At 37.4% G+C, this 24,294-nt stretch overlaps 1 protein-coding gene across 1 annotated transcript in view; it reads left to right on the top strand.

Annotated features, from left to right (window-relative positions):
- The window catches only part of LOC310719844 (uncharacterized protein), a 32,820-nt gene continuing 8,526 nt past the window's right edge, over positions 1 to 24,294 (top strand). Inside the window, exons 1-7 of the mRNA XM_083530010.1 lie at positions 1 to 154; positions 1,658 to 1,823; positions 2,562 to 2,633; positions 3,594 to 3,670; positions 6,813 to 6,913; positions 9,119 to 9,235; positions 11,304 to 11,378. Of these exons, the coding sequence (XP_083386136.1) occupies positions 92 to 154; positions 1,658 to 1,823; positions 2,562 to 2,633; positions 3,594 to 3,670; positions 6,813 to 6,913; positions 9,119 to 9,235; positions 11,304 to 11,378 (671 nt within the window). The 5' untranslated portion in view covers positions 1 to 91. The remainder of the gene's footprint in view (positions 155 to 1,657; positions 1,824 to 2,561; positions 2,634 to 3,593; positions 3,671 to 6,812; positions 6,914 to 9,118; positions 9,236 to 11,303; positions 11,379 to 24,294) is intronic.

Here is a 24,294-nt window from a genome sequence, read left to right as displayed (position 1 = left end):
ATTTTGTCCCTCGTCGGCTGCCGTGTTTGCGGAAGTTTTCCTGTTACTTTCGCGTCACTCATTCATTCATAATTTTTTTGTTGCAGCTCCGATGGCGCGCAGGAGAGCAGTTGGGCATGAAGCCGCAGGAAATGTCCAGTCTGAGAAAAACAAGGTTGTATATTTTGTGCATCGTTAGTGATCTCATCCAGTCGCCATGCTAAAGTTACCCAGGCTAATCTTAAGTAGCTACTACTGATGGGTTGTATCCCAAATGTTTCAGTGCTCCCTATACAGGTGGCACACAGAGGAAAGGAAATAGTTGGTGTTGCACCCTACATAGTGCACTTAAAGAAATATAAAGAGGCATTTGACACCTACACAATATACAGTAGTCTATATAAAGAGACTTCCTGAAAGAAATCCAGTTCATATATAATAAATATGTAGTTTTGTCTACAACACTGTAATTTATAATGAATTATATGTAATATTTGTTAATATACACTATTTATACAGGCTTACATTAAAATTAAAGTGAAATATATAGCTTTAAGCACGAGCTCATGCAAATTAAAGGAAAGCTTAACCGTAACACGTGAATTATATTTATATATAAATATTTTGGATGTTTTTAAAGCTTTTGGTGTTCATTTTCTTGATGGTGCTGTTTTTTTTTTATTTCTGGGAGAAGTCAGCAGTTATAATACCCTTATGATGGTGATATTATAGGACAATTAAAGTGTCTGGAAACATTCGGTCTGTATGGTTTTTGAGACATGTTCCTTTGGTTTATGTGAACAAACTCGGTAAAATGCAAAAACACACAAGAACTGGACAGTGAATGACTAGATGAATGTTTTGTGGACAAATAAGTTCAAATGGACATTATTTCAAGTCAAGTCAAGAAGCTTTTATTGTCATTTCAACCATATATAGCTGTTGAAGTACACAGTGAAATGAAACAATGTTCCTTACAGAAACCTGGTGCTACATACAACAACATAAAACAACAATCACAGAAACAGAAAAACACAGGGCCAAGAACTAATAAGTGTCCTTGCCTCATAAAGTGCATGTGTGCAGCCTAGTGCAAAGACAACACAAGACAGTGCAAGACAATACACAAAATAGCTCCACCAGTAAACCTGTTGTAACGAGATAAAGTGAACAGTAGCAAAAATGTAAACAAAATATTGTGCAAAAGAGCATTTGCTTTAACAGAAGATGCCTCACACACAAACATGGAGGTGGAACCTTAATGGTTTGGGTTTTTTTTTTTAGAGCAGAGAAAATTGGAAACGGCTCCATCTCCAGCATTCTTCCACCAACCGACGGCATTCAAAGATCCAAGTCAATAAAATGAGCGAAAGTCGAAAGGCATTGTGGGCAATGTACAAACCCGTTTCAGTAAAATAATCCCGATTAATTTAGTCACAAAATAAAAGCCAACAAATGTCATGTTACTTTTGTTGATTGTTGAAAAATTCCATGCCAAATATTAATGATCTTTTCAGTATGATTTGATTTAATTTGGTTTATTTTATGTGCCTGGAAATGCAGTATCATGTGTATTATGTCTGCAGTATTCATGAAAACATATTCTACAACTTCTATATCTTGATTACATTTCTCGGTCCAAAGAATGTTGGTTAAATCTGTTCTTTTTTGTTTTTAGGCACAGTCAGCAGAAGCGCCCGTTTCCACCAAACAGCAGCAGCTGAAGACGAGCTGCTGGATGACCGTGATGTTTTTAGGGAAAATTCTCCTGCTTGTCATTTTCATACCACCTTTCCTTAATTACGCCTCGCTTCAGAGAGAAGAACAAGAACTCAGACCAAGAGGTACGTTTTCACATTTATAAGTGAGCAGAAGACCTGTAGAGTGTATTACTGGACAAAGAATAGAAATGAATTAATCTGGACTGTAATCGAAACCTAAATATTTTCAAAATACATCCACAACCCTGAAAAATTTAGTACAGTGTTCAAAATGTAAATGAAAACAGAATGAAATGATTTGCAAATCTCATAAATCCATATTTTCTTCAAAACAAAACAAACTCAAGTTTTAAACTGAGAATATATAACTTTTCAAGTCTAGACCTTACACCATTTGAAAACATTTGGCAAATCAATTAAATGAAAAACACAACAAAGAAAACCCAGAATTGTTAAGCAGCTAGAATCCTGTATCAGTCACATATAAGACAACATATAGAAGTGTGGTTGTGGAGATTTGTGCTCATTTAGCCAAATGGGTGTTAGTAACATCAGATAGTGATGTAGGTGAGGTTAGGAGACCTGGGGAGCAGTCAGTTTGCAATTCATATCAAAGGTGTTTAGTAGGGTTGTGCGTCAAAGCTCAATAGTAGGAGAGCTTTTACTCGTTTAACCGGTGTAAAGTAGATCTTCATTAAATTGGCTTTGAGCACAGGGGCATTGCCATGCTGGAACAGATTTGGGTTTCCTAGTTCAAGTGAAAGGAAAATATCCATCCATCCATCCATCCATCCATCCATCCATCCATCCATCCATCCATCCATCCATCCAGCAATCATATGTTTTCTTTTTCCCCTTCAGATGCACAGTTAATAGATATAGGCTTGGGACAGAAGATCAGCTTCATCTGCAAAGGCCAAGGACAACCAGTTGGTAAAAACTCATTGACTGATTGCTTGCATTTTTTTTATTGCATATTTGCATTTTTATCTCATAGGTTTTAGAAGTTTTGGGCAATATACAAATGAGCCCTTTAATCAAATCACACTTTTCTAGTGATGAGACAGTGTCCAGTGTCAGCACTGTAACAGTCTGAGGTAAAGTTTCGAACCTCCTTCTTTAGTTCAGAGAAAGTAGAAGAAATTTGCTTCTGGTCAGGAATTGGATGCTTCACAATTATTAACAGAAAGCAACTCCAAAGTCACTCGTTTTACATGTTCCACGTTATATACATTCTGTCACACTAGGATCAAGAGTCGGAAAACAAAACACAGGACAGGACTTTTATTAGCCTTAGGAAACAGACAGAAGCTAGGTAGAAGCAGTGACGGTGAGTGAGTGAGAGAAAAGGGGGGGGTGTTTCACATGAAAATGTGTAGGAGAATGTGACATGACCACTTCATCATGGATATTTTTTTATAAGAGCCTCCTGGTAATGTTTTTTCCTTATTTATACAGTATTTCTGAATATTCTGTATATCGGAATTCAAAATTCAGTGTTGAATGATTATCAAACCCAAAACCGTAATCAAATACGATTTTCAAAATATTTGCAAAAATATGTCGGTTTTTATTTATTAAATTGCAGATTGCTGACACATCAACACTTCTGCTTATAACCTCTGGATGATCGAATATTTATATAATTGATAGTTTGTATGATTATATTTGATATGTGAACTTAAACCCATATACAAACTAAGATAAGATACGTTATACCTTTATTTGTCCCATAGTGGGGAAATTTCTTTGTTACAGCAGCAAAGAAAAATCTATCGCATGATCACAGCACGTATATATTTCACATTGACTTAAGATTCGGATCTGCACAGATTATCCACTGCTGGATCGTCCCTGTGACCTTACCCAAGTTTTTTTTGCTCCCCTTTCCAGTGTTGCTTGACGCTCCGACTGGAATGTCGTCAGATATTTGGCATCAAGTGCAAGAAAGCGTCTCACGAAACACAAAGGCAAGTCGAATCAGATGAAAGGGTCGCCTACTGAGGTGTGCAATTTGATAATGAGTTTGTGTTCCTGCAGTGAAGCAGGTCGCCAATCACAGTCACCAAGCCCCATTACACAGCGCTTGAGTGTGCAATCATTAATTCATTGGAAATTTCCACCTGGATCAGAAGCGGTGGTCTGGAGAAGAGCTTGTGTAACGAGATATACTATATATTGCTTCCTGAACATGGAGCGGTTTTGTTCTTTGAAATTTCATGTGGCATAGGGGAAGCTTTAAAAGCGGTGACGGTTCTGTTTGTAGTGTGTGTAATGGGACCCTTGCAACAGGGGCAGCAGGAGATGTAAGGATTAGGACCATATTAAAGGTAAAGTGTGGTGGCCTCAGGATAATGATGCGCACTGAACCGGTGCAAATATACCTTGATATATCTCACCACTATCATCACTTATGACTTAATACAGCGGCAGAGACATGCAGCCCGGTATCATTATTTTCACCAGGCATAGTTCTGTGAAAACAAGGAAAACGCCACTTTTTCTGTATATGACACATAAATTCCATGCAATACCTAAATAACTAATACTAATAAAATAAGGGCAAAGGCAATTAAACAATCAGGTATTGTAAGCTTGTATATGTCTTAAAGTTGACCCTGGGGGTAAATAATAAGGGTGTAATGATCATCACAAAGCGCATATCATCATTCTGTTACGTATATAATGTTTGAAGACTAAAAGCTGTAATCTGTCCAATCCAAGAATTCTGAAAGATATAGAAGACCGTACCTGTGAAGCGAACGATGGCCTTCAGATTGCAAAAGTTGACCATGTTGTAACTTGATTGATATTAAAAAGAAAAATACAGGCATTTTAGCTAAGTTTGGAGCTTTATTCCCAGATAAATTCACATTCTGCTCTGTCCAGATTATTTTCAGTGTCCTTGGGTCAGTTATTGGGTCAGTTAAGGAGGATTTTACATTTCCAGATAAATCCAGATACTTATCACTTTGACTGTTTATGATGCATCGTTTTGAATTACACTATACTGTAGGTATTATCAATGTGTGTGTGTGTGTGTGTGTGTGTGTGTGTGTGTGTGTGTGTGTGTGTGTGTGTGTGTGTCACTAATATGGGTTGGTTCACTCAACTCTGACCGTGTTGCCTATATACAGGAATTGAATAATACAGGCTAAGAATAAGTTTATCCTTATTATTGGCTTCTTTTAATGAAAAAAGATTATTGGAAAAGTCAGCAAGTGATCTGACTTTGCACCACACCTAAAGTCTGGCTAAAGTCTAGTGTCTTTGTTTAATCAGAACCACTATGTTGCTGTGTATCGCTCTAGCTGGAAAGTTATATAGCTGTGTTGTGTTGCCTTGTTTAGTGAATACACATAGAATTTGTCATTTGAAAATATTCAACTGCATCATGTTTTCTTAAATTGTAAACAAAAAAGTGCAATTTTGTCATTGAGGAATGATTAATTTTTTTGCTCTTAGAAGGGTTAGAGGAGTTTACACTTAATATCTCGGGATATTAAGTGTAAACCTTCATCTCCTTTGATTCGAGCATCAGACAGCTTTTATCTCCACAGCACATTATTTCTCGATTCAGGCAATCGGCACGTGATTGCTTTGACAGCTTGAGTCATTATGTGGGCGATTAAACCTGCTTAATGATTAGAACCACTTCTGTTCATTACAAGAGTGAAAAGCATAAATGTACAGGCTTGTATTTAAGCATGTATGTGAGATTTTTGACACAGTTTGGCCAAATGTTCTGTTCATAGCTGACTAGCTATAATGTTGATTTGTACATTGCTGTTAAATGTGGTTCTGGTGAATTTGGTTTTTTTCTTCCTACTTTTTTTTTACAAAATATACATATTTCATGTTAATACAAAAGAGTTGCATTGTGTCTAGCTGATGTTTAACAGTACTGTAGTAATATTTTTGACCTAGAAACCAATTATGTTAGTGAACCGGAACAAATGTTGTATATTATTATTATTATTATTATTATTATTAATAATACAATATTATTTGTATTAGAGGTAAAACTATGCACATGATTTGAAATCTGTGCTTGTGAAGTGAAGTTTAATATTAAAAAAAGAGGAATGCAGGCATTTCAGCTGACGTTGGAGATCTTCTACTGGTTAAAATAACACCCCCATTGTATTTCAAATCCCAATTTTAAACATTATGTTCTTTCGTTCAGTGAATCGTTTTGGAGAAATAATAAAGTATTTTCTACAGTATAACTTATGAAATCGGACCCCATCCAGTCTCAGTCTAGGGGAGACTACATCTGTTCATTTGAGTGAATGTGTTGTTTAATGAAGCTCCAGCAGAATCTTCATGCACTGAAGCATGTGTCAGGTGATGTAACCTGAGCACTCTGGGTATCTGGACCATCTTTAGTCTCATACTGGGATGTAATGAGCTCTGAATGCCAGGAGTTGGAAAGCGTTATGTGAAAGATCTCAGCGCAGTGCGTCAAATAACGTGATTGAGAGAGTGGCGGCACAGGGTAAACGCCCGGCCAGAAGATTTTACATCTTCTAATGTATTTTCAATACTTTTTTGCAGATGGTACTAGATTTAGCTTAGTTTCATTATAACTCATTATTACTTATTAGGGAGTTTATTGGGTGAACTTCAATCAGCATTTTATGACACTATCATGTTGTAATCGAGCAGTTGTGGACAATTCTGACGTAATGAGAGAGAGAATGGGAGACCGAGAGTTGTTCATTTTCTTCTGTCTTTAGTCATTTCCAATGCCATCAGTTATTTTGTTATTTTTGATGAGCCCTAGCAATCAAAACTGCCCATAGGCTTATTATTTATTGGCTCTTGCTAAATAATAGTGAGATGCAATCAGTTCGCTTCATTTATTAAACATTATGTAAAATGTGCGAATGTTTTTTCATTGGCATCCAAACATCCAGGTTAAGATTTTAGATTGGAAATAACATCTTTGGTATTTTAATTTCTCCACTTTGTTTGATAACACAAATAAGAAAAAAAAATACATGAATATGGAATTTTGTTTTTGTGGTTTTTTTTCTTTCAGTTTTAATTTAAAACAGAAATGAAGGCATGAGATCATTCCTAGTGTGACTTCGATGTGAACTCTTTCAGGTGTGTGCATATGATCGAGCAGGCCTGGGCTTTAGCAGGAGAGCTCCGCAGAACAACACTACAGGCATGGAGAAAGTGTGGAGATTATCAACAACAGGAAGGTACTCAGATTTATAATGTTTCCTCGATTTCATCATTTCTTCAACTCACTCCATGTCATTTTTCATGTGTTCTTACTTTCTACATTATTTATTTATTTACTTATTTATTTGTGTAATGTAGGTTAAAAGATTCACAAATTAGCTTTCTCTGTAATGTACAAACGCAGCATAACAAAGCTTTTGGGCAGAAAGCGAGTTTATAAACATGGGTTTTACATGGGTTTGGAGGGAAAGATCTTGAGTGGCCTGCTATAAAGCTCTGACCTAAACCCTATTAAACACTTTTGGGATGGATTAGGATGTGGCTGAATGAGTACAAATCTTCAAAACTACACTCCAAAATCAAAACTTGTTTCTGTATAGTGTATGTAAAGTGTTAAACCTTACTGCTCTCAGCCAGGTTAAAGCAGGCAGCTGTTGTGCAGCTGTGTCCTTTGTCGTGGCACAGTCAGTAATTGAGTTTCCCCGTTCGTTCGCTCATGCACGCAGTCTTTCAGCACCCACACAAGGGCATGTCCATGGCGTGATAGTCAGCCATTGGTAAAACTTGTAATCGTCCCACACGATCGCATGCTCTTATCTCAGAGTAGAACACACAGTAACACTCAGGGCTGGGTGGCAGATTCTCATGAGAGCAATCGATGTAGTTCGTGGAACTCAATAAGCAGCCAAAAGCAGGCATTTTGACGAATGCTTCCTCTGCCCACCGCTGTAAGACTTCTTTATTTTGCTTTGATTTGTCGGCAGAGGTGAGTCAGGTGAGCAGCCGTAAAAAAGAGATGACGCAGTTTATGTCTACTTGTGCATTTCTCACTTCTCAGATTGATGTCAGGGATCTTCAATTTAAGCTTTTTTGAAGGAACCACACAGAAGCAAATACCTTTCTCTAGTGCTTTGGGATTTCTAAGGACACAGAATAATGTCTTACATTCTTTTCGACTTTGTCCTGTGGCCCGGCTAAGGGATGTTTTAAATAACATGTATGGTATAATCGCACAAATGTACATGACAAAATACGTGTAACCGTTGACGATTGGTCAAAAGGTGATTGATTGACCTCAGAATATACACTTTATGGACAAAAGTATTGGGACACCTTACTTTTCCAACCATATGTGGTTCTTCCCCAAACTATTACCACAAAGTTGGAGGCACGCGAACTGTGAAAATGTCCCTGCGCACAAAGCAAGCTCTATTAGGATTTACATTGGTTAGCATTAGAGGTCAAAAGATGGATTTTACCGATAGCTTGCCGCTAACCGATTAATCAGGCGGTAGTTTTTAAAATGTATACTGGAAAAAACAAACAAACAAACAAATATAACACTCCATGTAAAATAGTACTGAACTTTATTACAAACATTTTAAATAAAAATATAGTGAATCATGAAAATGTGCTAAATGTGAATATATAAGTATAATAAATATTGAGGAAAATATGCATGCATTCAAACTAAAACAAAAAGTAAAACGCCAAATAAATATGAATAATTACATACAAAATTATTAAAAAAGACATTACAAATAAACTCCGTGGGGCCACAGTGATTTGCCTCTAGAGGCTGCTCTCGTACTGTATGATGCAACCCGGAAAAACTAAGTTTTTATTTTCCTCATACTATTTTGCCATGCCATTGAGTTTTATGTAGAGGTTGACTGATAGTGAAAATTACCGATACCGATGGCTAGGTTGGATCCTGCTTGCCACTAACCAATTAATCAACCTATAGCAGACCTTCAAAGCTGCTCCAGCAACGGATGCTACCCGGAAAATCTATCTATAAATGCCCTTACCCTTATTTTCTTGTAAGTAAATGACCTTATGATTCTTTCCCATATATAAGCTCTGAGTGTTACATTTCTACCTCCTACATGCTTGCTTTCTGCTTAACTCCATCAGCTATAATGATCTCTGACCCCCATCCGCTTATGCATGTTGTTAATTAATATAATTATATGCTCACGCTCATGCTCAATCTCTTTGACCTCGTTCCGTCTTCTGCGTAATTGACACGGACAGAGCTGAGCACTCTGCTAATGTCCGAGACGGTAAGGGGTCTGCAGGTCCACATGTCATAATATGGCCAGATGATAAATGGTGTGTCACATGTGCTTTGTCGACACTTCACTCATTGTGCTGTGTGTGTTGACTGCGACACATTAACCTCCATGTCTTTCTTTTCCTCTTTTTCTTTTCACCATCAGGATGGTGGACGACCTTCATCGGTTGGTGACAGCTGCTGAGATAGCCACGCCCTTCATACTGGTCGGGGCCGAGCTGGGTGCGCTGAACGCCAGGTTTTATACTCACATTTATGACGTGTAAGTTCTTGTCTTTAATAAGATGATCTTTTGTTGGGCATGAAGCAGTTTATATTTCTGTCAACATTAATGTTTCTAGACAGACAGACAGACAGACAGACAGACAGACAGTATCTCATAAAAGTGAGTATGTCCCTCACATTTGAGCAACCATTGTAGTATGTCTTCTCAAGGGACAATTCTATAGAAATTAAACTTAGATATAGTCCTATGAAAATAACTGAACATACAGCAATTGTTGTCAATATAACTGGCAACTGAAAAAGTGAGTACACCCTAAATTAACATATCAAAACTGTGTCCGACGTGTCAATATTTAGTAAGAGCACCATTGTTATCCAGCACTGCCATAATCTTCCTGGGCATGGAATTCACCAGAGCTGCACAGGTTGTTGCTGGGATCCTCTTTTACTCCTCTAAAAGGACATCATGAAGTTGCTGGATGTTAGACACCTGGACCTTCTGCTTGAGGATGCCCCACAGGTGCTTAGTAGGGTTCAGGTCTGGAGACATACACCTTCACCTTCAGCTTCTTCAGCAAGGCAGTTGTCATCTTGGCGGTGTGTTTGGGTTCGTTAATATGTTGGAAAACTGCCGTTTGGTCCAGTTCCTGAAGGGACGGCATCATGTTCAGCTTTAGAATGTACATGTTGGAATCCTTGTTTCCCTCAGTGAACTGCAGCTCCCCAGTACCAGCAGCACCACTATGCTTGACTATAGGCAAGACACAATTTTTTTGGTACTCCTCAACAGGGTTTTACCACACATGCTGGTCACCATCTGAGCCAAACAAGTTTATTCTAGTCTCATCAGACCACAGGACATGGTTCCAGTAATTCATGCTCATAGACAGACAGTTAGAGATATAGTTATAGTTTTAGCGTATTAGTTGTTTTTCCAATAATAGCACAGTATACTTGACTATTTGCACTGTTATTAATATTTGTTGCTGAGTATCTGTCTGTCTGTCTGTCTGTCTGTCTGTCTGTCTGTCTGTCTGTCTGCCATATAGCCAACTGTTTGATTATACAGCTGAAAAAGAATGCATAAAAACACAGGAACAAAAAAGAAAATTATTGATTTATTAATTATTAATTATAGATGGGGAGAAAATGCAATCATCGCACACGTGTGGTAGTTTTAGGCATAACATCGTCTGGAGTTTACCCGTGGTAGTGCAGAAAACTTTTAACAACAAGTTCTGTAGGCAGAAATGCTTATTAAGATGAGAGGCCGCAGGAGGATGGCCAGACTGGTTAAAACTGTCTTGATGACAATGGGAGCTCAAATAACCACTCTTTACATCTGTGATGAGCAGAAAAGCAGTCAGAGCAAACATATCTGAACCATGTGGTGGATGGGTTACGAGAGCAGATGGCCACATCAGGATTTGAACAGGCATTTAGAGTTCATCGATTACATTTTTTAAAAATTTATAATTGTACCAGCTCTAAAGCTTCATTGCTGTAAAATATTGATGACTAAAGAATTCATGGGTATTTTTTTTTACAGAATTGACCTGCTATCTACTTTCATTATGTTAAGTAAATTTAAGGCTGAACAAAGATGTCTACCTTGATGGCGAAAGATCTTGGTTTTAAACACATTTTTTTATTATCTTTCTAGCAAAGGGAATCAAGTCATAATTTGTGGTAATGTCTGTGATAATCAAACATAGTCTACCAATCTAGTAGATATAGTCTAGGCAAAGAATTCCTTTATATGCTATACACATTGACCTGCCATGGTGAGGTCAGATTTCCACCAAGCTCTCACAAATCTTAGCTGGGGGCTTAAGCATCGTTCCGTAAATCCTTCTTCTATCTCAGCGTGATTATATCCCCACATCCTCCCTCAGACAGATTTACCACTTCATCAGCGCCCACGTGTAGCTGTTAACCCCCCTAAATTAAGGCGTGACTGCTCGGTGGCGCCTGTGCAAGGGAAATATTGCACCCGTGATGGCAACGACCCCATCAGTATTAAAGATGGAATGCTCCTGATGGGATTTCTGTTTTTCTACGCTGAGAACAAACGCATTAACCAGTCTCCACCTCCGTTTGTCCAGGCAAGTGTCGGACCTGGTGCTGATCAATCCTATTCCAGAGGACATCTTTGAAGAGGAGACGTGGCAGCAGTACTGGTGAGTCATCCAGAGTGAGCCAGGGAGAGGGAGAGAGAGAAACATAGAGGGAGTGGGAGAGATGGGAATTGACAGTGTCCTGCTGTTCATCACTTTAATCCAGAGCCCAATTAATCAAACCTCAGGGAGCATTAGAAGCTGTCCTTAATTCATATCAGTGTGCAAATCATTGTCATGATGAGTCAGCAGAAATCTACAGCCTATAATTTACTCTCTTGTACTGTTTGGCCAGTCGTCTTATAAATATAAAGCAGCTGATCCACCTATTATTCTGTCATCTCATTAAAAATCTTTAAAAAGGATCAGTTTTCACACATTTACATTGTTTTCCTTTTAACCAATCCCAACTCCCTCGTTTAAACTATGCATGGGCTTATAAAAACAATTATGAGCGAGAGAGAGAGAGAGAGAGAGAGAGAGAGAGAGAGAGAGAGAGAGAGAGAGAGAGAGTGTGATTGAGTGAGTGAGTGAGTGAGCGAGCGAGCGAGCGTGTGTTCAGGTGTGAATAATATGTCTGTGCTGTGTTTCTACAAAGAAGCTGTTCATTGTGTACATTGGTCCGTTTATCAAAATCACCGTACTTACTATATAAGTATAATGACACAAACGATTTGCTCAGGAATGCAATTAGTTTGCAACTCAATTCAATTTTAATTCGATTAATTTTAATTTGTATAGCGCGTTTAACAGTTGACATTGTCTCAAAGCAGCTTTACACAGATAATGTGGCAACTGGTGTCCTACTTCACATAACCTGGGACTACAGTTACAGTTGTTTATAAGCACACACATTCATTTAGAAACCACCTGTAGGTCCAACAATATCAATGCATGCCTTTTAAGTATTTAAGTATTCAGACAGACCATGTTATATTATTATTAAATTAGAAGATTTTATTTGGACTGTAGAGATCTTTGGCAAGTTTTTCTCTTCAAATGTACTTAAGTATCCAAGGTACTTTGATTTTAATGGATATAATGTTCCTATTATCATTTTTGTGATGAGACTCTTGATCAACTCAGTTTATATGAAAAGACTCTAATGTTTCTCTCAGCACACCAGTCTATAAATAGAATGATATTAATGAGCGGAACACTGATTGATATCTGTTAATATTAATATGAGCCCAAATAAGGCCAATGGTGTTGTGGCAAGTTAGAGTCAGGAGGTTCTTTCATTATATATAACTTTCTAAATGTTCTGTTTGCTGTTTGCGTTTTTGACCAGTTAGGTTTTTTGCAATCCTAAGTAAAAATTAAGAAATTTGACTTGTAATGTTAGTTGAAGTCTCCTCAACTGGAAATATTTTAGTAAAGTAAAGAAACGTAAAAAAGCTACTTAAGAACAGTAACAATTGATAATTTTTTTCATTACTGTCCACCACTGGGTATAATACAATGGATAAAGTACATGCAGTAATTGTGTATACATAAGATGCATATAAAATAGATATATAATAATATCGATAATAACTGGGCAACACAATAGAGTATTCAGTTTGATTTCATTACCACCTGACCAATCAGATTTGCTGTGGTATAAAAACCGAATAGTATAATATTAAATAATTAATATGTTTGCTATAGGAGACATCTCGGTTTCAAATGATCGCTGTATTTTGATCTCTGCCATTTTTGCTCAGGATCAGGAGAGCATTTGCTGCGTTTCCCAGGACGACTCTTAAATAACGAAGATGTATGAGAGATTTTCTCAGCGGCACTGTGCGAGTAATCTCATGCGAGTCATCTCCCTACGCATCCTGATTCATAACCTCCAGCCGCCATTATATTTCCCGGGCTTGCGTAACACAATTGGGAGGGTTCAGTCAGATAAACGAATGAATAATGCACAACGCTTTCATTTATATGTGACTGAAAGTGGAGCAGCAGCATTTAACCAGGATGTGTGTCCAATTACGCTGTGATTAATAGGCCCTCAGCTCCGGCAAGTATAATAAAGGCCGAGATGCAATTCAATTATTAAGGCACGGCAAAATAAATGTCGGGGATATTAACTTACGACTTAAGTTAATATTGCTTACATAGAGTTGTGTAACAGATTTTGTTACTTATGGAGGCGTTAAGTAGATTTGGCAACTTGCATTAAAGTTGAATTAGGCAGACATTTGATACCTGTCATTCATGCACTGGGTAATGGAGCTAGAAATGCAGTGGCAATGCAGTGACTATTTTATTGACTGAAGTTAATAATTTTTTATATATTCAATAGGTTTTAATTACAATAGATTACAAGGTTACAATAGACGGTGTTTTAGGAATATGCAAGAATTTTTCAATAAATTAATAAAATCCAGCCAAATGGGAAATTTTAAAAATATATATTTTTAGAGTGCATTGTTTTTTAAAATCTTTATACACTGCACTGTGCACTATGTTGTGTAAATCATGGATTTTGTGATCATGGATATTGTGACTTCCAGTGGCGGGCAGTCGGGGCCAACAAAGCCTTCTCTGCCTGTCTAAACACTATCAGAAGCACTGACCTATATTTATAACCTAAATTCTAATATTTGTTCCATGAAATTGTATTAATTTATTCGAAACAGTCTATTCTCCTCATTTTTTAGTGTTTCTCTTGGCTGCACTGCACTTCTAGTATGTGTATGTGGATGTTAGACTTATTGTCCAATCAGATTTCAGCCTCTATGTGCTGCCATGTCAATCTAATCTGCCCAGGGCCTGTCTTTTTACCTTAGAGAATATAAGCAATGGGTCTGTTTCTTTAACCAATAAGATTTAAAATTCGCCTCACAGGTCAGCTAGCTGGCCCAAAATAGCGTCAGCATTTTTCTGTCCTCTGATTGGTTGGTCAGAGGGAAACTGTTACAGCCAAGTTTGACTGGCAAAACAAGTGTGTAGTGCTCTGCATACATTAATACATCAGAGATAGACGTTTTTATGCCTATGGAGGAAGAAAAATGTATTTGGTAAATAAAAATGTTATTTTATTTATACAGTACTATACTGTATTGATGGAAGGCTACATCTTGACAGAGATTAAGAAGCCGAATGATTCCACCACCCGTGGAGGAGAGCTGACAGGAATATTTCAGTCCACTATTGATAGACACGGTTATAAAGCGCTTTAAAGGTCAGGAGAAGAATTTTGAACAGTGCCGTTTGAGCTATTCAGGGTTATGAAGGACAGATGTGATACGAGCAAGTCTTTCTGTCGTGTTTAAACGTATACTTTTTCCAATCATTAGACTGAAGAAGCTTTTTCAGAGAAAAAAGAAGTGCTTATTGTACCCTTTTAAAGTATATAAAAAAAAAGGAAGCTTGTGAACACTTGACCATAAGATTTTGAAAACGTTATTTTGCATTTTCCATTGACTGTTATAATAACTTCCACTTTTCTGGGAAGATGTTTTACTAGATTTTGGTGTGTGGTTGAGGAGATTTGTGTTCATTCATACCCAATGTCCTTATTAAAGTCAAGTACTGATGTAGGTGGGGTGCGGAGGCCTGGGGTTCAGTCAGCGTTCTAATTTATCCCGGAGATGTTGAGTTCAAATCATATCAAATCAATTCAAATTTTATGTATCACATACACATTGATACAGCGTATGAAATATAGTACAATGTATTTTACAACTATCCAATACTGAAGAATGTACATGTAAATAGAAATTGAATATAAAAATATAAAGTATAAAAGTAAAAATTATAAAGTATAAAATATAAAATATAAGTACAAATATACTATAATATACCATTTATATACAAATAAAGGGAGAAAGGGATGCCTATGGATATGGCTGAGATATTTTCATTAGTCCAGATTTAAAGTGACCAGTGTAAAAAAAAAACAAAAAAAAAAACGTATGACCTGCAGGAAGAAACTCCTCCATTCTCTCTGTGTTTGCCTTCAAGATTTTCCACTCGAACCCATTTAAAGCCTATCTTCATAGAGCTTGCTTTGCAAAGTGCCATTGTCATGCTGGAGATGGTTCTCCTAGTTGAAAATGTAATGCTACTGCATCCAAAGACATTCAATAAAGTTGTGAGCCTTGAATTCTGTGGTAACAAATTTGGTTCTGTACATGTTTGTATACTGTATCTTGGCTGAATGGATGATATGGCATTAAGGAGGTCACAGCCCGAGAGGAGGACAGTGAAAGCAGTGTTTATACATGAAAGCCATGCTTGGTAAATGTGTCTTGTGCTGAAACGAGACGTCAGTTCCACCGATGTCTCGTATACACATAAATGGGAAGGAGATGGAAAGCGTCGAGATTCTATAGGGCATCTTTTCATATGGCTCTGAATCCTCCAGAACATCTGCTACATCATTAGTGGTTTAACAATTTGTGTGCGCCTGTGGTGTTTGTCAGTTTTTATAAATCGTGTTGTTTATTGACTATGGTTGTACGACTAGGATAAACTCAGGCTTGGCTGAAGCACAGCATGCTATAATTTACTGTATCATAGTTAAAACATAGCAAACTGTTTTTTTCAAGTCAAGCTAAGTAGGCTTCATCCAACCACATACAATGCAGTACACAGTGAAATGAAATAACTTTTCCCCAGGACCAAGGCAACATAGAACACAGAACTACACAGAACCAAAACAAAAGACAACAGGAGACAAGGAGACAGACACAGTAATTCTCAAAAACAGTAAACACAGGCGCTCTCACCGCTGGGGCCCGGGTTCGATCCCCGGTCAGGGAACCAACCCCAGCCATTAGGGTTGCACAAGCCTTAGTGCCGGTCCCAAGCCCGGATAAATGGGGAGGGTTGTGTTAGGAAGGGCATCCAGCGTAAAAACATGTGCCAAATCAAACATGCGAATGGTCCGCTGTGGCGACCCCTAATGGGAGAAGCCGAAAGAAAGTTTAGTAAACACAGTGACACTATTGCGCCAATCAGTTGGTTATGATTATGGAAGGTTGTGCATGTGGATTGTCTGTAAAAAAAAAAAAAAAAAAAAAAAAAAAAATATATATATATATATATATATATATATATATATATATATATATATATATATATATATATATATATATATATATATATATATATTGTATAAAAAAGGAAAAAAAAAATTATATTAGTAAAAAAATTATAAAATAGTATTGGTATATTAGTTTATTAGTATTAGTGGGTAAATATACATTATCTCACAAAAGTAAGTACACCCCATCACATTTCAGCAACCATTTTATTATGTTTTAAAGAAACAATAATATAGAAATGAAACTTGGATATATTTTAGTCAGTGTGCAGCTTGTACAGCAGTACATATTTACTGTTCTGAACATTGTCAAAACTTTGTCCAAAGTGTGATTATTTAGTGTGAGCACCATTCTTATCCAGCACTGCCCTAATGCTCCTGGGTATAGAATTAATTAGAGCTGCACAGGTTGTTGCTGGGATCCTTTTCCACGCCTCCTTAATGACATCACGGAGCTGCTGGATGTTAGACACATGGCACTTCTTCACCTTCTGCTTAAGGATGCCCCACAGGTGCTCAGTAGGGTTCAGGTCTGGAGACATACTTAGTCACTCTATATCCTTACGAGGTCTGTTCCGAGTGGAACCCGTCTTGGAAATCCCCTGTATAACCCTGGTCACTGTACTGTAACTCAGTTTCAGGGTGTCACCCATCTTCTTATAGCCTAGGACATCTCAAATTCTCAGAGAGTCTTTGCCATGAGGTGCCATGTTGAACATTCAGTGGTCAGTATGAGAAAATTGAACTCAAAGCACCAAATTTTAACTGTTTTAATACAAGATACACAAATTTGTATGGTCCTGTTAAGCAGAAAACAACATGAACATGATGAACAGGACATGTGGCTTTGCATGGTTGAGTGACGTACAGCTGTTATCACTTAGGGTTTACTGACTTTTGTTGTCAGCTATTTAGACAATATGACTGCATGTTGAGTTATTTTCAGAGGACAATAAATCTATACTGCTATACAAACTGCACACTGACTAAAATATATCCAAGTTTCTTTTCTATAGTATTGTTCCTTAATAATATGGTTGCTGAAATGTGAGGGGTGTATTAACTTTTGTGAGATTCTGTGTGTGTGTGTGTGTGTGTGTGTGTGTGTATGTATTTACAGTATATATACATTTATATGTATATATAGTATTAGTACTTTTAGTATTAGCATAGAACTAATAAAGAAACTGATCCAATGTTGCCCGTATGAGCACTAATACTAATCGCATATGGTCCATTGAAATAAATAGAAACATTGGAACCTCTGGAGCGGTAATGAACCTTATATGCACAGTAAGAAGAATGGTTAATTGTAAATCTTGTATTTTGAGGTCACCATGCCCACAGTTGAAATCAGCAATCAGACTCCAGTGCATTGCTAAGATTTTGCCTGGAGATAGTCCTTTTTTTAATTTCAGGACAAACAGAAGTGCCTGAGTTAAGTAGACTCTCCTGGAGCTTTGACTGAGACCAGGTTCTTTAATTAGATTGCTCTTTCATAAAATATGGTTGGAAAAGCCTAGTTGGCATCATGGATTTCATCAAGTACAATAAATGAAAATCTGATTGACTTCCAATTAAACGTTTGAGTTCCCTCATAGATTCACGATGAGATGAAACTAACCTTTTTTTTTTTCTTTTTTCAAAACAACCCCAGCAATGTCAATAATTATGCAGTTGACTGTATGCAGTGTTTGTCCAGTAAATTGTAAAGGTCATATAGATTGGGTTACCACTGAGGCTCTTTTCCTCTGGCCCAGTGTGTGAACTAATAAAACCTAGACCAAGGCCTTCAAAGCAGTATTGATTTTTTAAGCTTCCTGTGTTTACCCAGCATGCTTTAGGATCTTACTTCAGACCCATAGTATTGACCGTACCATTGAATCAGCTGAACGCAGTGTCCTGTGCTGCCTTTGATCTGCAGCCTTCATTTTACAAGTAACTCCACCAGATGGAAGTTGAAAGCTGAATGCAGACAAATAGAGTGATTGAATGGACGACTAGAAAGGTTCATTGATCAGTGATAACAGTTATTGTTTTTGCCTCCATGGGACGAATACTTAAGATGAGTAGTAGGTAATATTTTACAAGCCATATCTTAAAAGATTGTCTGACACACTAGCATTGATCAAACATCAGTCAAAAAACAATAATTCAAATGTGTATACACGGATCAGGCATAACAATATAACATTATGACCTGTGAGTGAATAACACTGATTAAATCTTCATCATGGCACCTGTTAGTGAGTGGGAAATATTAGGCCGCACGCGAACATTTTGTCCTCAAATGTGACGTGTTAGAAGCAACTAATCAACATAATATTGTGTGGGGGACCAACACAATATTAAGCAGGTGGTCATAATGTTCTGCCTGATTGGTCTATTTAAACGCAATATGGGTGAGTGGCAGGTGTAGGACACCTGAGACAGTATTGATAAGAAAATGAAGGCCACAAGGACAAAAAAACTAATTAGAATTTTTTATTGGAACGTGCACAATGATGTAAACCTCATAGCTGGAATTATAACAGCTGTTGATGTACAATATGAATAATCAGAACTGAGGATGTATTTTATTATTATTATTTTTTTTTTACTGTTTTCAGGTTGAATGGTTGATGTGACAGAATTTATCAGGCAGCCTGAGTGGAATAAATGGCAACACAGACTTTGTTTGGAAATTGATTTTACTCCGAAAATAATTATCAATCTGATCAGTGCTTTACTGTAATGCATTTTTGTGGAGTTTTTTGATCATCAGTAATAGTGTTGTATGGGGTTGATCAGCAATAGTTGTATAAGTTGTATGAGGCCAGTCAGACACACACACACACACACACACACACACACACACACACACACACACACACACACACACACACACACACCTCTGAGCTGTTCTGTTCATGCCAGTGGCTGAAGTCCTCTGGGAAATCTGAACTGAGATTGGACACTGAACAGAGCTGAGAGAAAGAAACTTCTGTGTGTGTGTGTGTGTGTGTGTGTGTGTGTGTGTGTGTGTGTGTGTGTGTGAGAGAGAGAGAGAAAGAGAGAGAGAGAGAGAGAGATGGAGAGAGAGAGAGAAAGAACTCAGTGACAGTGCTCACATCTATACGTCTCATTATTTCATCCATTCAAAGGAGTGAAAATCTCACTTCATGACTTTTTATTTTTTTCGCTCCTCTGGAACTTATCAAAAGTCTTGCTATGTGTCGCATTACACAAATCCACACATTCATTGGCATAAATTATTAAGCGCAGGAAGTAGTCGCTCTCTGGGGTGTTCCCCGAAGAAGCCAGGATGCCAATTAATAGTAATTAGCACGGCAAGAGCTGTAGCTACTCTTGCCAGTCTCAGGCTAATGAAGCAGGCTTGTAGCAACCCTCGTGCATTTACCTCAGTCTAATCTATAGTATTGACTTCGAGTCACTCAGGGAAGATGGAAGGTCCCCCTCTTTTTCTTTTTCTTTTCAAATGAACGAATGGTGAAGGGTGAATCAGGACTGCCCCCTACTGTTCAATGTGAAACAATGGAATTGCAGTGGCTTTTTAGTGCATTTATAATATGAGAATTCTTTTTTTTTTTTTTTTACTGATGCAATTTGGTCGAAGGATTTACCTCATGCAGCAGATTTGTCAGAAAATCTGGAAAACGAAAGTTGAAACCGGTGATGTAATGTAAGAGGCAACTAAATGCAGGTCATCTGAATTTTTTTTTTTTAAGTTTTGGCACTTTTCTAAGTGTGTGTAACAAAACGTAAGACATATTTAGCAAATGTTCCATAAGGCTTTATTGTAATGTCAGACTATGGTATCGTGTTATTGAGTCAGGAGGATATTTAAAGGATAAGTCATGTGATCACTGTGTGATACACTGTAGGGACAGTATTGTTATCTAATAAAGTCATCTAATAAATGTATCTCGGCTGAACAACCACCATATAGAACACAAGCAAAGAAATGATGATGATGATCAGGTGATCAGGAATGTCTCTGTTCTATTTACATGGCTAAGTCCCTCTGTCTCGTCCACGTAACCCCGAGACTACTTGTTGACTTCTGCTTTGCTAGTTGTTCGTAGGCTTCTTGATGGGCTCAAAACAGAAGGCATCGGGAAGAAAAAATATTGATCATGTCACCAAATTGATCGAAACTAAAATAATGAGTCTGGCTTAAAAATGTAAGAAGTAGAAAGTAAATATTTGTGTAAAAAATTTAATGAGTGAAAGTAAAAAGTTGTCAGAAAAATAAATAGTAAAATGCTGATACAAGAAAAATCTACTGAAGTACAGTAACAAGTCAAGTCAAGTCAAGTTTATTTGTATAGCGCTTTTCACAACAGACATTGTCTCAAAGCAGCTTTACAGAAAACAACAGTGAAGGTGAATGGTGTGCGTTTGTCCCTGATGAGCAAGCCGTGGCGACAGTGGCAAGGAAAAACTCCCTTAGATGATATGAGGAAGAAACCTTGAGAGGAACCAGACTCAAAGGGGAACCCATCCTCATATGGGTGACATCAAGAGTTTGGTCATAAATCTTTCAACAATACAGAACAATTTGTGATCATCATAGATCCAGCATCAGCTTCTCCATGCCAGGGCCTTTAAACACTCGGCATCTACTTCTCCATGATCATCCATAGGTCCATAATCTTCACGAGGTGGGACGTGACTGGAGCTGGCCAAACCTCAGGATGCCTCGGGATGGGGAGAGAAAGAGAAGCAGTGGAGAGGAATTAGCGTAGCTGCTGTTCATGATATTAACAGCACAAGTTGATAATGTGCATGTAATCATATATTCTGGAGCACAAGGTTGTGATGTGATGTGTGTGATGTGTGTTATGTGTAGGCTTTGCTAAAAAGATTTGTTTTTAATCTACACGAATACAAAGTATTTGTACTTCATTACTTCCCACCTCTGATCTGAATGAGCACAAATCTCATCAAGCACCTTCCAAAATCTAGTGGAACACCTTCCCAGAAGAGTGGAGGTTTTAATAAAAGCATATAATGTTCAAAAAGCACATATAAATCTGATGCTAAGGTGTCCATAATCTTTTGTTCATACAGTGTAAATGCTGAGAAATATCCAAATATTAACTTTTTTTTTTTGGCCACAATCCAGTGCACTTGTTCTGACAGGAAACCACAATGAACTTTTTTTGACCGGGAAATAGGGAAATTGTTTCCCAGCAAAAAATATTTAATGATGTTACATCATAAAAAGCCGTCACATACTTAGGAGTTGGTGAGAACTCAAAGTTAGACTTAGACTTTTGTAATGTCAACAAAATGCCAACTCTTTATTTATTGATTTTAAAAAAAGTCCAGAGATCTGCTTCAGGAAACTAGCATGATATTTATATTGTGGGATTATGTGTATAAACTTGATAGCGTGTCTCTATATTAGAGATTATTTATAATATATGATGTATAATCTTATATTTTTTACATATGTTAGAACTTGGCAAATAATTGTGCTTAATTCAAGCATTTCTTTCTTTAAAGAACCAAAACTATCTAGGAATAGATTAAGACAATTTTATGGTTGAAACAGTCAAATATATATAGAAATACTTTATATGGACAAAAGTTTGTCTACTGTATGATATGTATTTTTTTTTGTCTATCTAATTCCACATTGCTACTCTAATAATCTCCACTCTTCTGTGATGTTCCACTAGAGTTTGGAGTGTGCTTATGGAGATTTGTGCTCATTGAGCTACAGGGGTGTTAGGTCAGGTTCTGATGTAAGTGAGGTGAGGAGGCCTATACAGTTGTGTGCCTCTGACTTTGTGGTAAAAATATGATGAAGAACCACATATGGCTGGAAAAGTCCTAGTGTTCCAGTACTTTTGATCATATGGTCTAGTCTTTTTTATATAAACTATATTTGTTCTCATAGATAAAGGTCTTTACAACTCTTCCATTATTATTATTGTTTCAAAAAATTCCAAAAACGAGAGAGCAGAGCTCACAAGTGATTGCCAAACTGAAGACAATTTTATGTTTGCAGGGCACCTAGAAAGAAATGTGACAATATTCATTGTACAAATGTGTACAAAATTCATGCTATGTTTTATAACGGTGTGAACTGCAAGGGCAATATTTTAGTTATTAACCGAATGTATCAATCCTTTAAAACGTGCTTCTGCATCAGAGCAAAAAAATCTGATAACAATGTAATAACGAAGATCGTGATCAAAAACAGTAGTATTGTAAGAATTGTGATTCTATAAAAATGCCAAAAAGTTGAGAGCTCCTGAATTATTGTAGTAGTAAAAAAGTTGTTAAACTGGACCTTGCCCTGTTATCTGTAGTCTTTTTGTGTTAAGAGTGAGCGAGGAGGAAGAGAAAGAAAACCATGCAAATTTTGAAGGGTTTTTATCAGTTGTGAGGACGATCAGACTGTGTGCACGAGAAAGAGAGAGAGAAAGAAAGAAAGAGAGAGAGAGAGACATTCCGGCAGTGGGTCATACGCCACATTCCCTACAAGAGCAACAGTCTTCATTCATCCTGCACTAATCCAGATGGGAAAGTCAAAGAGCAGAAAAGTGCACAGCCTCGACCTCATTTCATCACTTCCATCGCTAGCAAAGGAGAGACGGGAGAGAGAGAAAAGAGGAGTAGCTCCGAAAATAACCGACATTGGCGAAGGCGCTTTGGCGTTATCTGTTTAATTCATCCCACCAATCGGGCCTGTCTTTTCCCTCACTAAATTGCCCTTTGACACGCATGCCTTCCCATGCATAATCCAGACCTCCTGGGCAGAATAAAAAAAAAAATGAATGGAAGTGAACCGAGGACCTCGAAATAAAATGTCAATGCCGGCGGCCCGATTTGTCGCCAAATCAAAGCTCGGAGGTTTGACACAGAATGTGCATTTCCCTGCCAAGCAAAGGGAAAAACGTGTCCAGGTGAAAAGGTGTCAAACGAGCAAAGAATTCTTTGAAGAAAGGAGAAGAGGAATCTAAATTGGGAGCAGAAATAGGTTGGGGAACGGACGGAGAGATGGCGAGGGAGGATGAATGTCAGAGCGGGCGTTTTTTAATTTGCAGCGTGAATGTTTACGCGCTTGAAAGGCAGAGACCTTGTTGGGTCGGAGAACTTATTTGAAAGTGCCAGGTTATCGCTGTGTCATACGTTTTACGCAAGTTTTGGATTGTTGAAGTTTTAACTCTGAATTTCTAAAATAACAACACACTGACATTGGAGACTCCTTCTGAATTGTTAAACATTTTCTCATGGAAATCAGCTCCGTATCAGAGATACACATGTTTATGTTGAGCATCTTCTATAGTGGTATTGCTGAGTGAAATGTGTAATTTTTCAGCATCATTTAATCAATTTGACCAAATAATCAATTATTCTTATAAACTATATAGACAAAGGTTTGTGGACACCTGACCACAAGATTTGTATGTGCTTTTTTGAAAATCCCATTCCACATTTAGTCACCATTTTCTGTTATAATAACCTCAACTCTTCTGAAAAGATGTTCCACTAGTCTTTAAGTTGTGTGCTTGAGGATGTTTGTGCTGATTCAGACAGCAGCATACACAGGGTGTTAGTAAAGTTAGGTACTGATGTAGGCTGAGGTGTGGAGGCCAGAGGTGCAGTCAGGAGATTCTAGGTTTGACTCCTGGCTGGCTCGCCAATATAGTAAATATGTCAGAACTCAGAGTCTGTCTTTGAGTGATATGTTCACAGGGTGGCTCACACTCCTTTTTCTTGTGAATCATCAACAAATTTTAAATGATTAAATAACAAAAGTAAATTAATAGTAAATTATGCTTTCGATTTGTTATATTGCTTCAGTTTAACTAGTAAATACTATTTAAATTCCAATTTCAACCAGTACAATAGTTGAGACATTAGCAACAGTTGCAAGTTAATTTACTTTACCAAATATTTAACTTATTACTTTTTTATTAT

This window comes from Silurus aristotelis, assembly GCF_946808225.1.
Source record: "Silurus aristotelis genome assembly, chromosome: 25".
Classification (NCBI taxonomy): domain Eukaryota; kingdom Metazoa; phylum Chordata; class Actinopteri; order Siluriformes; family Siluridae; genus Silurus; species Silurus aristotelis.
Note: the sequence above shows the minus strand (reverse complement) of the source record. Positions and strands in the feature narration are given on the sequence as shown.